The 16,610-nt window shown below is 36.3% G+C and overlaps 1 protein-coding gene across 3 annotated transcripts in view; it reads right to left on the bottom strand.

Moving 5' to 3' along the window:
• Positions 1-14,162, bottom strand: part of LOC139637481 (olfactory receptor 2AT4-like) — an 85,630-nt gene extending 71,468 nt beyond the window's left edge. For 2 of the 3 annotated variants that reach the window (XR_011694600.1, XR_011694601.1), the window contains exons 1-3: positions 13,881-14,036; positions 11,218-11,283; positions 10,947-11,031 (exon numbers count right to left, since the gene is read on the bottom strand). Coding sequence is in view for 1 of the 3 variants with exons in the window: in XM_071506218.1 (XP_071362319.1) it covers positions 844-1,671 (828 nt within the window). In the remaining 2 variants the exon portion in view is untranslated. Of the gene's footprint in view, positions 1-5; positions 1,692-10,946; positions 11,032-11,217; positions 11,284-13,880 lie in introns of those variants that run through there. The other variant, XM_071506218.1, reaches the window with a different exon arrangement.
• Positions 14,163-16,610: the final 2,448 nt, after the last annotated feature.

Here is a 16,610-nt window from a genome sequence, read left to right as displayed (position 1 = left end):
AAACACATAAACTCTATTTTCTTCAGAACTGCCTCCCAGTCAACCATGGTAATATGCATCAAAGCATGATGCAATTACATAGTAAAAAGATGAAGAGTCTCATAAGTGATCTATATAGCCTGAATCTGACCTCAATATGTGACGATAACAGCCTCATTCTAGATAAACATGTGAAAACATTGGGGCAATTTTGCTTTGTTCATTTTAAAATCTTGAGATTCACACATATAGTATAATCAGAAAAAGACCAGGTCTCCTCCACATAATCTACACTTTTGTAGCTGCTTCACTATAAAATTCTTCAAGAACATTCATTATGTCCCTGCATGGCTGGAGAGGTTAAATGTGAAGTATTGTTTTGTTAGCAAACAGACTAATACAGATGAGTGAAGCAGAAAAGAAAACAAAAAGGCTCTCATTGCTCTTTAAATGCCACTGTGAAGTGTCCATGACCATAATGAAGCAAAAATAATCAAATTGTATTGTAATAAATCCTTCTTGTTTAATCACAAATCAAACAATCATCAACATTCATCGTATGTCTTAAGTTTTTCACCAAACAATTAAAATAATATAACTATTCTGATATATAGCAGACTCCATTAAGACAACATATGCAGAGACACAAAATGTTTGATCACAAGAAATTGTTCTCAGTATATCAGACAAGCACTTAAGTACAAATTAATTCAATTAGCAGAAGCTAGTCTATTTGTAGATATGTCACAAGTCACAGTGTAGACTGTAGTTACCATGTTGTGCTAACTTTAATATATTTTATTATACTAATGTGCCACATACATAATGTCCTAAACAGACAACCCAAAATTTACAAAAATATGGTCATTTTATGATTACCTTCTTCACTGTAATTTTAGATTGCTTTCTGATTTTTAATAATGTTGTCACCGATACTTTGATTTCCTGTGTCTGTAGAACATAAATGATTGGGTTCAACAGGGGAGGAAAGACAGAGGCCAGAGACAGGTTTATGATCCTGGCATTTGGATGTATCTTTGCACTCATAACAAATGTGATTAATATAGGGAGGAAATAGATTGTCACTAATGAAAGATGAGCTGTGCAGGTTTTAAAGGCCTTCATTCTTTGCTGAACTGTGGCCACTTTAGACAATGCATAGCCAATACAAGTATAACTGAAAAAGATAAATACCAGTGGAAGCCAAAGAATAAGAACTGGTAACAAACTACCAATAATAATGTTTGGAGTTCTGTCATTGCATGCAAGCTTGTATATTTGGCCATGGTCACAGAAATAGCTGTTAACAACCACGGACTGACAGTAGGAAAGTCTCGTAAGCAGGCCAACTGCAATAAGTGTAACAGTAATGACAAAAACCCAGAAAGAGGCAATCAAACTAAACATGAACCTGTGAGTCACCTTCACTTGATAGTGCAGTGGAAAGATGATAGCCACCAGTCTGTCATAAGCAAGTGCAACTAGATTAAGAGCCTGCATTGAAAGGCAGGTGTAGCAGAAAAACATGAATGTCAAGCAGTCATTGTAGGGGATGTAGTGGTGGTTGAACAGAAAGATGTCAAGAACCTTCGGCACCAGAGCAGAGCTACCAAACAGGTCCACAAATGCTAGGTTAAAAACTGCCATATATTTTGGAGTTCTCAGATTATGATCCAAAATTATTACAGTCATCACAGCTGTGTTTCCCAGAACTGAAACAAAATAAACAAAACAGAGAAAGACATAGTAATACTTAATATTAGGTATTCCAATAAATCCACTTATTATGAAATATGCAGGACGCACAAACGTGATGTTTTTTCCAAGAGCTGAGTTGAAGAGGTCCATTGTGAAAGTCTTATCCAGCTCTCTCTTGCTCTCTTTTGATAATGAAGCTCTAACAAGCTTTGCAGTCCTCCTCTGTTTATGTCAAATAAGTGCAGTGTCTGATCCCTTGAGTCTATTGTTTGTAAGCATCAGATTCAAACATTTTCAATCCAGTTAATTTATTGCATATATGCAATTTAATTATAGGATTCTCAAATACAGCTTTCTATTGAAAGCCTATAGCTCATCTAGTTTGAAATAGTTTTTATTGCATGTCAGTCCATGATTGTTTAGTTAGTTTCCTGTTTTGAATACATTTGTTTTCTAAACTAAGCACAAAAAGTAAGGAAATTTGTGTTTGGTAGATTATTTCTTTGTTGTAACAATGCTTCTTGGCAATAAAACTTATACCGTTGGAAAGCCTGTTTATTTCCCTTTTAAATGGTGCCACATTTGTAAGGAACATGCATTTGTGGGACGAGCAGCAGTATGTGGGTTGCGCCCATGAAAGATTTGCCAAATCTTCTCTGCCAATGCCAAACAGTTTTCTTTTGCTGTTGACTCTTGTTTGGTGCTGCTTGGTGGATTGGATGATTGAAGTCTGAAGAAACAAGACATTTTGACAATTTAACAATTTATTCAATTAACAAACAGCTTTTTTCTTGGTTTTCCGATGGTATAAGATTTATTGCCAAGAAGCATTGTTGCAACAAAGAAATAATCTACCAAACACAAATTTACTTGCTTAGTGTATATATCCTGAGAGGATACAATGAATAAAGTGGATATAGCGGAATACAGAGGAAACAAAAAGCCTTGAAATGAATGTAACAATCTTGTGTTTGGAGGGATCTAATAAGTTGCCCAACAGGTTACCAGCCATAACATAGCCAAATATGTATTACTTACTTTCAAATTCAAATTAATAGTATTGTCCCATATTTTTCTTATGGTCAACAAATCCTATAAAAATACCAAAATCAAGAAGACAATTGTCCATCTCCCATTCATGTGTATTTCTTGAGAATATTTACTGCCATGAATTAAATTGGCACAGATTTGAAGTACTATTGACTGTTTGTCCCATTATTGATAATGTATATGGGATTGATTGAAAATAAACCACAATGGCCATATCCATCCTGATGAAGGAACGTCATCCAGTGTAATAATGTGGCTCATTAATGTATTTTCAATATTTTGTATAATATAGGAATATTGTTGTCAGAATAATTATGTCAGGCTACACAAGCAATGCTTTGAAAAAGACTGGAAAAGTTGTGTGATGCTAAAGAAAACACTTTGTTGAATATCTTACAACTAATTAGGTTAGAAATCTCTGTAAGTAAGGGACAAGGCCGAAAACCAGTATTGGATGGCCTTGATCTTTGGGTCCTCAGGCGGCACTGCATTAAAAACACACATGATTCTATAGTGGAAATCACTGCATGGGCTCGGGAACACTTCTGAAAACCAGTGCCCATGACTTGGGTAGCTTGCACATCTGGGAAGGCACCATTAATGCTGAATGATATATACAGGTTTGGAGCAACATATGCTGCCATCCAGACAACGTCTTTTCAGAAAAGGCCTTGCTTATTTCAGCAAGACAATGCCAAACCACATTCTGCACATATTACAACCGCATGGCTCCGTAGTAGAAGAGTCCAGACACTAAACTGACCTGCCTGCAGTCCAGACCTGTCACCCATTGAAAACATTTGGCACATCATAAAATGAAAAATACCCCGAACTGTTGAGCAGTTGAAATCCTATATCAGACAAGAATAGGACAACATTTCACTTTCAAAAGCCTAGCAACTGATCTCCTCAGCTCCCAAATTTTTACCGAGTGTTGCTGGCATCAAATTCAAATTGAGCATATATTTTTCATAAAACAATAAAATTTCTCAGTTTCAACATTTGACATGTTGTCTTTGTTCTATTTTCAATTAAACATGGGTTTATAAGATCACATTCAGCATTTATTTACATTTAACACAGCATCCCAACTTTTTTGGAAACAGGGTTGAACATCTTTCCTAATGCTTTAAATGTGTAATACTCCTGGAAGCACACACAAGCAACACAACTAGTAAGCTGTTCTCACAACATGGTCAGTTATTGGTAGTAGAGAGGCTTTAGTGTACCGTATTAATAATTAATGGGTTTCCTATTCAAGCTAGGACAGACGTAACGTTTGTGGAGGCCATAGGAGGTTCTGTGCCCTAGGTGAAGGCTCTGTCAGTTTTAAGTATTTTTATTACTTCTGAAATTGGCCCTTTGGGTTGGTATTGCTATATAAAGGTCAATGGTGATGTATGCCAAAGGCTCTCCTGAAACACATCTTGTAGGGGTGAGTAATCAGTCAATTCACATAAAAATCTTGATTCTTATCTTCTATGATTCTGAATTGATTCACAAATTTTATTTTTATGAATTCCATCACCCAATCTGCCGAGTGTGTCAGCAAAGAAAATTACTAATCCCTCGTCTATTTAATCTCATACACCCATACAGTATTGTGGATGACATTAGGTTTCCCTGGTACTGGCACTGAAGCAGATAGGATTTCTTACACTGCTGGTAACACAATGTTAGAAACAACAAAGCAGAGACAGACTCTTTTTTAACCTTCTAACCAACTACTGTTTTTCAACAAAAGAACCATGCATAACCAACATATAACCACTGCTATGAGTCAGTAAATCATGCTTTAATTTATTTTCATTAGTCTCATACAGGCAGAGGGCGATAACATGTTTCCAACTTACTGCCTTTAACCTTTTAAAAGAACTCAATTCTATGATCTCTTGTTTTGTTTCACACAGTAACCTCCATAAACTGCATCAATTAGCCTAAGTGCCAGTTATGTTACATATTTTACAGTTTCACAGTAGAGTGGACTATAGAGTTAAGTGAGTTGTTTGGCACACAGGTCACTGGATTGAGAGCCTGAAAATAGTGCCCTCTGGTAATATTAATTATTGATTATTTCAAAGCTTTACCTTGATTATGATCAATAAATGATTACTTTGGAGTTCATCGGTTTCTCTCTTTTTCTGAGCCATGCATTCTTCATATTCGCCAACATGATTGTTCTTCAACTGATTAAGCAAATTGGTGGCACAACGAGGGAGCAGAGGGCATCCAGAATCCTCACCTCACGTTACCCACAAAAGCAACATGGAATGAGTGTCCCTGACCAAAGTGACGAAGCTACAAAGCATCTCAGTATCATTCATAAATGAGATTAGCACAGTGTGCGATTGACAGGCAAGCTGGAAGTGTTTAGAGTCATAAAGATGTTGCTCCAGACCCTCATGGTAAACCACGATCATTCATTTTTCCCTCACTTGTTGTCATGACCTTTCAGCATTAACCAGATGGATAAGATCCTGCTGAGGACCTTCTTTTGATGTGTAAGGGTATTTTAGAATATGCCCAATGCGACCGAAAAATAGATTGCGAATGCATCTAATGTGCTTTTTACAGAATAAATACTGAATGTCCATAAATCAAAAATTGAGAAGGATCAAACTTTTTTTGTTGCTTCATACTTCTGACTTCTGACTACTTCTCTCTGATTGTTTGCTTTTTGCAGTCCTCATGAATAAGAGGTTCACAACTGAACTATACTTTACTCCCTTGTCGAAAGCTGGAGCATCTCTTCCTAATGAGGCTGTTAATGAGTTGTTTGTTGACACTGCTCTGGCAGGATGATGACACATCCAGAAAAGCTAGGTAAACACACTGTCCCAGACTGCAGGGGACAGTCAAGAGAGAGCGGTGGGGTTATGTTAGGTAAGTTGGAAGACATTGCCTCATGAAGTTAGAAACTTTCCATGACTCGTGGAATTATTCATATTGGTTGAGTTACTTGTTAGTGAAACTAATCTGAATCATCAGAGGACAGTTCTGCATTAAATCTTCATCAGTGTAGCCAATTAGTAAAGAAATTATATTCTATTCCCCAGGTATCAACAACTCAGCTGTATCCTGTCCATGAACTCTACAGTCTATGCCATGAACTGGGACTGTACATAATGAGTGAAGGAGGGATTCACATATCTATTGCAATTTTTCATGTTCTCAAATACCAAACACCACTTTTTTATAACAATTTTAGTTAATAACATGTTGACGTAATTGAAAACATGGACCTCAAATGCACAGGCACAGTGCAGCACCAATATTTTGTGAATACTTCCTTTGCTAATGTTGAGCAGTTGAGCACTGAACTCCAGCACTAGCAAACAAGACTGACTGACCAACATACATTGCACTTCTACAATAGTGTTCTGCTTTTTGGGTCCAGATTTATTGACAAAAAACCTTAAATAACTAAACATAAGACATACTGAGCCAAACAAGCAGGAACGTGAGATGGAGAGAGAGGAGTTATTGGTAACTGCTAAAGAAATTAGCAGAGCTGAAAAGAATGTAAACAACAGAAACGCCAGCAACCAAAAATGAGACAATAGGCTTCCTGCAGCAAAGCAATAAAAGTCCTGTTAAGAGATAAAGGGTTTCTGCCCATTGAAACGCTAGAGGGCTTTAAATTTGAAAAAGTTACAGGAAGTGATTCTATGTTTCTATTAACTTGTAATGTAGTAACTTTAACTCGCCAAATGGAAATGACTGAAAACAAGGCTTTGTACTAAAATACCACTATGACCAATTCTACATATCAAACAGAGAGAGTTAGACATAAAGACCTGCTTCAAATGAAAGTGTGTTACATTCTGGAGCTGAGGTAAATAAAGGCTAAACTATTGTGGATCCCACACGAAGACTGCTGTGTGAGAGACAAATAAGGAAAGAAATTTAGTTGCTTCTAACCACTCACTGAGTGATCATTTTATAAGTAAATATAGCTGAAACCACAGCAGAGACTTTGTCTTTAATGTATGTTTTGGGTGATTTTGTTTGATGACATGATTATAAAATCAGTATTTGACCATAGGTGATCCGGCCATATACTAGGTTTTGACCTAGTCTTGTTTTATATCAAGACTGTTGAGCTCAATTTATTTATGGTTCATGTTGCATTTCAGTGGACTAAGGCAACAAGTACAATGAAGTAAGAGTAAGAGAGTTTGCCATGCCAAATATTTATACACCCTAAAGCATTCACTGTGCTGGTGGTGGAGGGTTCAGTGTCTTGTTAAAGGACAGTTTAATTAGAGTTATGCAAGGAAAGAAATGTTATATATCCACATTCCCCTGCAAAATTCTCCCCGCTGATCAGGAGTTTTAAAAATTTTTTCTGAAAAGAAATGTTAAGGGCTCGGGGAAATAAACTTTTTGAATTTAGGTGTTAGCTTTAGAGGTGCTGGTCGGCATTTTTTTTTTTTTTTTTTTCCTTTAGACTGAGCTAGGATAGCAGACATGACAGTGGTATCAATCTATAAGCATGGGTCTCAAAATGTAGAACTATTCCTTTTAGTTAAGTGCACATACCTAAAGATGTATGTGTGGGTCATAATTATGACTGTGAAAAAAAAACTGAATTTTTTGTCTTACTGTGTGGCCCTGCTTCGTTGTCAAAAAAATCTTTACTAGGACTTTGTCATCTACGGGTCTCATTAGAGACCTAATTAACTAGCAGAGCATTTAGAGCGAGTGGGTAGTCTATTTTGCTTTACACAAGATACAAAAATATTTAACTAATTTAATTTGCAAGTAAATTAGTGTTTTTATTTGTCTTTAATTTTTTGTGTAATTCTATTGGATATATAAAACAATAAATGAAGTGAAAAGAAAAATAAATCCTCAAATGCATTTTATCTCAACTCCAAAATAAGTACTTTTTGTACTGTACTGTTTGTAAGTACTGTTTGTGTGCGCCAATGATCCTTTAACCACTTAAAAATGAAAACTGGATAGAAAATGCTGACATATTTTTATACACTATAAAACTACAATCTATTAGGTTAGGTGAAAGCAAGAGAGAAATGAACTAAACCATACCTCCTGCTTTAAAGAAAGTGCATTGCAAATTCCTGAGATGCATACATTCTTATTTCTTATTAATTTCATTTGCTGTGATTACAACAGTATCAGTACCTGCTCAAGAGATTATTTTAGCTCCAGGGACAAACCACACCACACAAAACATCTCAAACTATTACACAATAGTATCTGTAGGGATTTACTATTAAGGTATTGTGGCTAAATTAATGAAATTAGCTCCCTGGGTATATTGCAGGCGTTAAGATTCTCCCACAGAGAGACATCTCTGAAAATAAAAAAGCATGGGATCAATTGCCTCAGGCCTGCAGGGAACAGTTCATTATATGTATGTCCTGCACAAAAAAAGTCTTGAGGGAATTAACCACCTGTTAATTTGACAACATTATAATTTCTTATATGATGTCCAAGACACTTGCAACAACACTATGTTTCTAACATACACAGGGCTTCAAAATATTTTCCACCCTTATCAATGTATTTTTAAGTTAATTTGTTCAACAAATCTTTTACAAGATGTCTGAAAACTCCTTGTTTCTTTTATAAATAGATAAGGTAAAGGAAAGTTGCGAATCCATACTCCTCAAACTGGAATTTACAAGTGCTTGGTTTTTTTTATTTTGGAAATTACTTCAAATAATTAATCATTAAAATTGCTGTTGATCCGTTTTCTGATTTTGTATCGATCATCAACTTAATCACTTTAGCACTTATGTCAAATATGCATTAGCATTACTTGTTGTCTTAGTCAGTGTAAGTACAGTATTATTACTAGCTTTAGATGTAGTATACATATGAAGCAGTTATGCATCTAGTAGCAATCAAAGTTACAATAAGAGTTGTAGTAGTTTCAGTGACAGTAATAGTAATAATAGCAGAAATATAAGTAGTAGTTATGTTGTCAGTTGTTATAGTAGTAGTAGTAGTACTAACACTGTTGACAGTAAAAGAAGTAGTGGTATTAGATGTTATTGGCACATAACATTCTATGAGATGCAAACACCATCTCTTGACTTAAAATTGCATTGATTAGACTAGTTAAGTAAAGTTGAGAAGTATAGAAAGCCTAAAATGATCATTGTGGATTAAAGAGTTAACATGACCTACTCTCCTCAGTTACAAACAGGTCTGTCAACCCCCTTGCAGGCAGACCCAGGGGAATCCAACCACAATAACAATGTACATCTGCCCTCAAGAGACACCTGAGCTGTTTTCCTCTTCATAACAGGCTGTTTCCCGGAAGACAACAGTCTTGTTTAAACATGTTGTGACCAAACTGTCTAATTGGTCCTGAGAGGGTGTGTGCTTCACCCACCCGTAACAGAAACACAAATGTTTATCACACAGATGTTGCAGCTTATTATTGTTCAAGTACTTTTGTTTATGTAAGTCTCATTTAAGAGTTTCCACCATAGGGATTTTTCTTACACTATGTGTTCTCTCAGACATTTCTGGTCATCAAATAAGATGTATATTATTTATTATTTTGGTTCAGGCTGTTGAACCATGATGAAGTGGAATACAGAAAATATACTGATAATCTTAATTTGCCATAATATGGCAGCTCACGTCCATTTTTGCAAAGGAATACTTATAGTAAATTCTAAAGGGTAATTAAATGGGTGGCACTGTGGCACTGTGGTTAGCATTTACATGAAAGCCCTGGCATCTTGGCACATGACCCTCAACACTGTTTGGAAAAGGACATCAATTACCTTCAAACAGCACAGAAAACTTAAAAAGAAACTATTTATCACATGTTGGCAGGCGTGTGCCCTCTGTGCATCAAAGCAGTCCTATTACACTCTTCAATAAATAATAATTAAAAAAAACGCTTTACCTGAAGGAACCCTGACTTGCTTATGACTTTCAGAATAAAGTGTTCAAGTGGCCAATTAGGAAAGAGTGAAGTTTAAAACTTGCCCACAGAGGTAGAAGAAAATGCAACAGATACTTTCTTAAACCTACACAATAACAAAATAAAGGACCTTCCTAAGAGCAAGAGCATTTGTTGTTGCCATGAGTTCATACCATCACTTATCACAGTGTGAAACATAAATAAAAGAAAAAACAACCCTCCCACAAAAGGAAAATGAGGGAAACAGATAAAGGACACAGGCATTATTACTGCCGAACTTTCAGCATCTGTGGTCACTTCATACTATAGCATGTATTGAGCCCTAAAGCAGCACAATATTTCATTTTGAATTTTTAAAATCAACTGTATGCTCTGGTGTGACTCTAGGATGCAGTAATGTTTAATTGTATTTTATTGGTTAATCTAACTTCTTTGGTCCTTAGCCTGAAGCTGGTGATCTAAACTGGTGGTATTCTTATTCATTCGTGAACTCACACTATATGTTTTAATTTGTCTTTCTGCACACCCAAACATACAACTTCTGTACTCACACTGTACAGATCAGTTGGCCAGTCACAATGTGGGTGCTCACAGAGGTTTGTCCTGAGACAATTCTATTAAAGTTTTATTCAAACAAATGACCATGTCCTCAAAAATGTTGGCAAGAAAGGAGAAATGCAGAGTTAGTGTTATCTGAGGAGAAATAAAAATATGGATCTGCCATTGGCTTAAAAGATTCAGACAATATGGTCTCTCTGATCTGCAGCAAAGATTTTAATACTGAATATGACAGCACAGTCTCAGTCCCGACTACTTAGCTGTAACATGTAAAATACTCCAATGATATCAAAACAAGCTCACTACAGTTTTTTGACAGCAGCCCTTTCGGATATCAGAACCCTGAAGCTCTCAAACTGCACAACAGCCAACCAAAATTTCTGACCTGCCTGAAATTCACGCAGTTGCCCAGTAGTCAGATTGTTGACCCCCGAGTGAACTAAGCAGGCACCTCAACCCCCCTCAATCTGAACATCAGACACCTGATTTGCCCGGCAGATGTTTGAATGAAATGTGCACAGCATCAGCCCAGCATTACTGTAGTGGCCTTTGTGTATTCTTGGTAGTGTTGAATTCGGAGCTAAAGTTTTGACTTAAACTGGTGAATTAATTATTAATTTGGAAAACCAAACCCTTGCTTCTTAGCATGATGAATGAAAGTGACCTGATGCTTTTGCAAAATCCCATTTAAGTTGTCTCAAAGCTTAGTTTGGACTTCAGTTTCTGAAGCCTGTCTAGGTTTTATACTTACTGCTGATATGTGTTTCAAGAGGGTCTTAGGTCAGAGTGATTGATCCACTTCTCCATTCTGGTCCTGCAAGACTTAGCTGAGCCCACTGTGAGAAATGGGGACAAAATCTATTTTACATTTCAGCCAAAGACAATGTTTGCAGTTTGAGTGAGCCAATTTAAGTGAATATTATCCAGAGTTGCAGTTTTTACTATGAAATTCCTTGTTTTTATTTTATGACCACAACACAGCAACACAATATGATACACAGATGTTGGAGATCACAACTCACCCTAACTGGATGCTTGACAAAACAACTTAGCCCTTAGTATCTTCAGTGTGTTGTGTTGTGTGACTCCTATAGGAATAACAATAAGTTATGTTAAATAAATAACATAATATGTTCAGTTCACATTAGTCAAAACATTTCTTTTACAAATTGCCCTGAATCATCCAAGGTGGATTAAACTTTGGCCACCAGGGGACAGAAATACAGAACAGTGTACACACAGTAGCCATTAAGCATACCAGCTAATGTTGACAAACATTTCTCAATGCTTGTCAGTATGAGGTACCTGTAACTTCAGTAATCATCTATACTAAAATATGACAATCAATTTAATGCATTTATTCAAAAAACATACAGTCTCTTTAAATACTTCCTCGTGTAGTGTTGTCATATTCCAAGTTAATTTACGTGAAAGATCCCATTGGTTGCTAGTAACTTATCTTCAGGTTTGTCCCAATCTTAACAACAATACCTCACTGGACTGTAACCATATTTAATGTAATAACTAAGTCAATTATCGGCACAGCTTCCACAGACATTTTGGCTTGTCAAGGCAATAGGAAAGAATACTTTGTGACATTTAGGGCTGCAACTACAGATAAAGTTAATCATTCCATTTGAATGGAATATGATTTTTTTTATTATTATTATTTTTATAGATGAAAGGGGTCACAGTGGAATAATCTCAGACAGTTGCTGTGGATACAAAAGTAGACAAATGTTTGCCAACACATAAACTGGTGATAAACTTCATGGTGAATGTGTATATGAAAGATGTTGTGATGTGTTTCTGCCCTCTGGTGGCCAAAATTTAATCCACCTTGGATGACAAAAGGTTCATTGCAAGCAAAGCCAAGGGTGACATCATCAGATTGTTTGTTTTGTCTTACCAACAGCCCAAAACCCAAACATATTAAATTTTACTATCAAATAATATGAAGAAAAGTGGCACATTCTTACAACTGAGAAGCCGAAACCAGTGAATGATTGGTATTTTTGCTCAAAATATTACATTGCAGGAATTTATTGAATATTTTTCTATAGTTTTCTATTTGACTTAGATTAAATTAACAGTTAGACTTCAAATCACTTTAACTGGAAACACATTTGCTTATGTCTTTCAGAATAAAGTGTTCAAGTGGCCAAAGAGGGAAGAGTGAAATTTCAAAACTTGCTCTCAGAGGCAGAGGAAATGAAACAGATACTTTATTGAACCTGCACAATAACAAAATAAAGGACCCTCCAAAGAGCAAGAGCATTTGTAGTCGCCATAAATTCCAATCATCACTCATCAAACAAAGCTGTCTAGTTCTTTGCTATCGTAGGACTCATTTGCCATGGATTTTGAGTAAATAGTTTTGTCAAATTAAAAAAAAAAATGACGACACCAAACCACTCAGCTCTTTTCACTCCATAAGAAAATATTTGCTTTCAAGGAGAATCCCAGAGTGAATCACACAATTTACTGGCAAAGACTCAGCAAAGACTGCAATAATACGAAAATCCTCCAGTAGCATAACATGTCGACCCAGCACAGACCTGTTGCAGAGCTGAGATGCCATGGCTTCCTAATGCAGCAGGGCATCTACTCAATAGTCTCCTTTTAGCAAAGTTAGGGATTATTTAGGGATTATTTTCAGTATTGGTCAATTGGTTGATTATTTTCTAGATTAATCAGATAAACATTTTATTTATAAAACGGAAGAAAATATAGTGACATATGACTGCTATAGTTTACATAATCCAATTGTCTTTGTGTCTTCAAATGTCTTGTTTTGTCCAACCAACAAAACAGTTTACAATCATGTACTGACAATGGAAAACACCAAATCCTCAGAACTGAAAACAATTGGCAAATACATTTTTGGCTTTCTTGGTTTAAAATGACAAAATCTAATAATTATTTAAACAGTTGCTGATTTGATGGCGAATCAATTAATCAATTTAGCATTGCAGTTCTAACAGTTAGATAAGGCCCCAGTCAGATGCTCTCTTGATTGAGAAAAAGCAGTGAAATCACCATTCTTCTCAAACAGTGTTAATGCTGTTACCATCATGTCTTGCTTCTGTTTCTTAACTTTAAGTGGTGTAAAAATGGAGAAAAAACACAAAGAAATTGAAAATTCAAAAGCAATGCTATTGCAATTTTTCTGTTTTCACAAAGAGAACAAAGGTTTTACAAGTCTGTAACTGTTCTCCTGGTTAATCTAGTGCTGATTTGACACATCTAGTGGTTTTTTATCTAGATCTGGTCCAATGTGGTCTAGATGGGGGAAATTAATTGTGTTTTCACCAAAAGAATAAAGGTTTAATTTATCTAAAACTGTGTTTTAAACAATATGATTATTCTCCTGGTTAAAATAGTCCAGATTTGATAGCGGCTTTGGATCTGCTCTGATGTCTAGATGGAAGGAAAAGTATTTAAATAGACTTTTTTGGCCTTGCTTTGCTATAGGTTTCAGTGTGAAGGCATTAACAGAGATGCCTGATACCCTTTCACAATAGGTGGATCAATGTTGTCATTTAATTTCCCCATGTCATCTAATCTGCAAGTTCAGCTAGCTAGCTTCGGTGTTCATGTCGGACAGTAATGTTCGCTGGTTCTTCTGTAGAAGTTAAACATAATTTATCTTAAAAAAAATACTGAAAATTAAGAAAAACCTCACCTTTGTGGCTTTTAAGAGTACATTCTCCAACGTTGCTGGTAAGGTTTTTGGTTTTTTTATTGTTCACTGTTCTCCTGTCAAGCGGTCGAAATAGTTATCTAACCGTTGACCGTTAATTTTCAATGGCGTCTCAAAAGCCGCGCACTTAAAAAAAAAAAAAACTTGTGCGCACGCGTGACGCATGCGCACAAAACAGATACACGACCGGAAATTCGCTGCGGAGAGTGTCTGTTCACCTTTTCTGTGCACTCGCAGTGTTTTAACACTCTCTCAGTCGACCCCAACCCATGCCACCGCTACGCACTCTCTAGTCAAGTTGACTATTGAGACTTAGGAGGCGAGTACAATGGCCGGTGTCTCCGCTACATTGATTGGTCATTTTCAACAACAGACGCCACATTCACCGCTGAATCGGACGTCAATGTCGCCGCCATATTGGATCTGGCAAGACCGGCCTGTACAAAATAAGGAGTAAACGGGAGAGCTGAGGTTTTTACATTTCTCCGCCGATTTTAAGGGTTTATGATTACAGAAGAGGATCAGGGTCACAATTGATTTTTTTTTTTTTTAATTCTGATTTAAGAATTCAAAATTCTGAGAAAAAAAAGTAAGAATTGGCCCTAATCCTCTTCCGTCTGTGATCTATGAGGCGTAGGAAAAAGTTTTATCTTCAGTTAATCAGAATCGTGATAGATAGAAGAGAGAGACATTACATAAAATATATGTATTTTTTTTTTATCTTTATTCAACATTTTCAAATGACATGTGGTGTGGTTGTCAATTTATTAGGAACACCTAAACTAAGTCAGTTTAATATAACAGTCCAGCAATAAATCCTCATTCATGAAGGTTATAATTTTTTGTTGAAACTGTTAGTGTTGATTCGACTTATTATTTTATGGGCTGCTGTTGAACTAAATTGCATTACAGAGAGGTGTGTATGTTTTTTTACAGTACCCTCAATGATTTGAATGTGGGGGACAAAATAAAAGGAAAACCTGTCAATATAATGCAGTCAGTTCAACAGCAGCACAGACTGCATCCTCCAAATTATCTCACGGCTGAATCGATACCTCTTTCTTCAGCTTAACACCTGAGAGACAAAACATATAATCAAGAATCATCAAGTGCAATGTCCAAACAACAACCTCTTGTAAAAAGAAAAAAGGCTTGGTTGTCGAAAAACTAAAATTTAAGCACCAATGGGAAGATACAATCAAGCAATTCAACCTTGCTCTAGGCTGTATGGCTGGGTGCTCCATCCATTAACTCTAGGGCTTATCTTCTTTCCATCAAGCTCCATCAGGACTTTTTGCACAAATTCGAAGAAGAAGTGCATTTTTTTCTGCCATTCTAGGTTGAGTCTGTATATGAGCCTGAAGAACATGGTAAAAGCTGCTACAACTGAGGGCAACTTGCTCAGGACCTCTGTTCCTTGTTCCATGTCTTTCGGTGGATAGAGAGGATCGTCTTCCCGAATGACAAAGATTGCCATAGTTGTCTGCTCCAGTTCTTCAAGCTAACGTTCCTGTACGTCCTGCAACAAAACAAAGGAATACATGAGGACAACTCAAAGAATACACAGTTCAGAGCAGGGCTGCAGTCGAAAAGTCAAAATAATATCCTCTCCTAACCATTTTTCCTACAATGCCATGAGGTTGAGAACAGATGTGGACAAGAGTTCATAAGGACTTAGGAAAAGACTTAGGAGAGAGAATCCAGCTGCACTTTCACTAGACTTTTTTAAACTAACTTTATTTATAACACATTGGCGACACATACTCCTTTTCTAACCACAAAAACAAAACGAAAAGGATTGAAACCAAATACATGAGTAGAGCCATTAAAATAATAATTAAATCAAAATAAGGAATTGAGCAAGAGGCCAGAATAAATTATTTGAACATAGGAGTTTCCTGAGATGACATTTTTATACATTAGTTAAGTGGAGAAAATTCCTTATTAGTGCTTTACATGATGGGAAGGGCATTCAGTGAAACATTTATGTATATAATATTTTGTTATGATGATGATATTGTTCACTATAAATTCAATATGCTTGTTCTTCATGATGACTCCTGACTAGATTTGAGAGAGAAGAAATCTGATCATGGAGCTGGAGCTCAGCCAATCAGGCAAGGATTTCGCAAAGTGTTGGACTGCGGCACAAACATATAGATGCCCTGTTGTTTTTACATTGGTGAGGGCTACTGTTATGAAACTACAATGGTGCGATGCTTTACATGTTGCTGTGGCAAAGAATTGTGGGACAGCATTCTCTCCTTTCCTTTCATAAAGGAAGGTCCAGTGTTTCCTATGCTAAAGGAGATAAGATAGGAAGCATTGATGCTCCTTTCCTCATCGCTTAGAGGAGAGGTTTTCAAAGTAGGAGGCGGGCCTTAACAAGGGGGCTCCAAACAGTTTCTAGGAAGGCTCAGTGAATGGTAGGGAATTAAAACAAATTATTGTAGTAGTTATTAAAAGGAGGTTACGTAAATTAGCATAAACGTGTGTGATTTCATTAGAGACATAGTTCAGAGATATAGTGGTTTTCAGGAATTTCAGGAATTTTCCTACTTTCCCAGAGTCAGAAAGTAGTCAAAGCCTCAGGACAGACATTTTTTATGTATTTGGTTTAGTCTCAAGTTATGTCAAACTGCAGTATTAGGGTATCTTGGCACAATTATTGAGTGTCTATGGGATCAAATAATGTGATTCCCTAGGCATCCA

The sequence above is a fragment of the Trachinotus anak genome, unplaced genomic scaffold (genome assembly GCF_046630095.1).
Source record: "Trachinotus anak isolate AG129_WGS33_773 ecotype Australia unplaced genomic scaffold, CSIRO_AGI_Tana_v1 ptg000020l, whole genome shotgun sequence".
Lineage (NCBI taxonomy): Eukaryota > Metazoa > Chordata > Actinopteri > Carangiformes > Carangidae > Trachinotus > Trachinotus anak.
The sequence above is the reverse complement of the archived record's forward strand: the minus strand, read 5'-3'. Positions and strand labels throughout refer to the sequence as shown.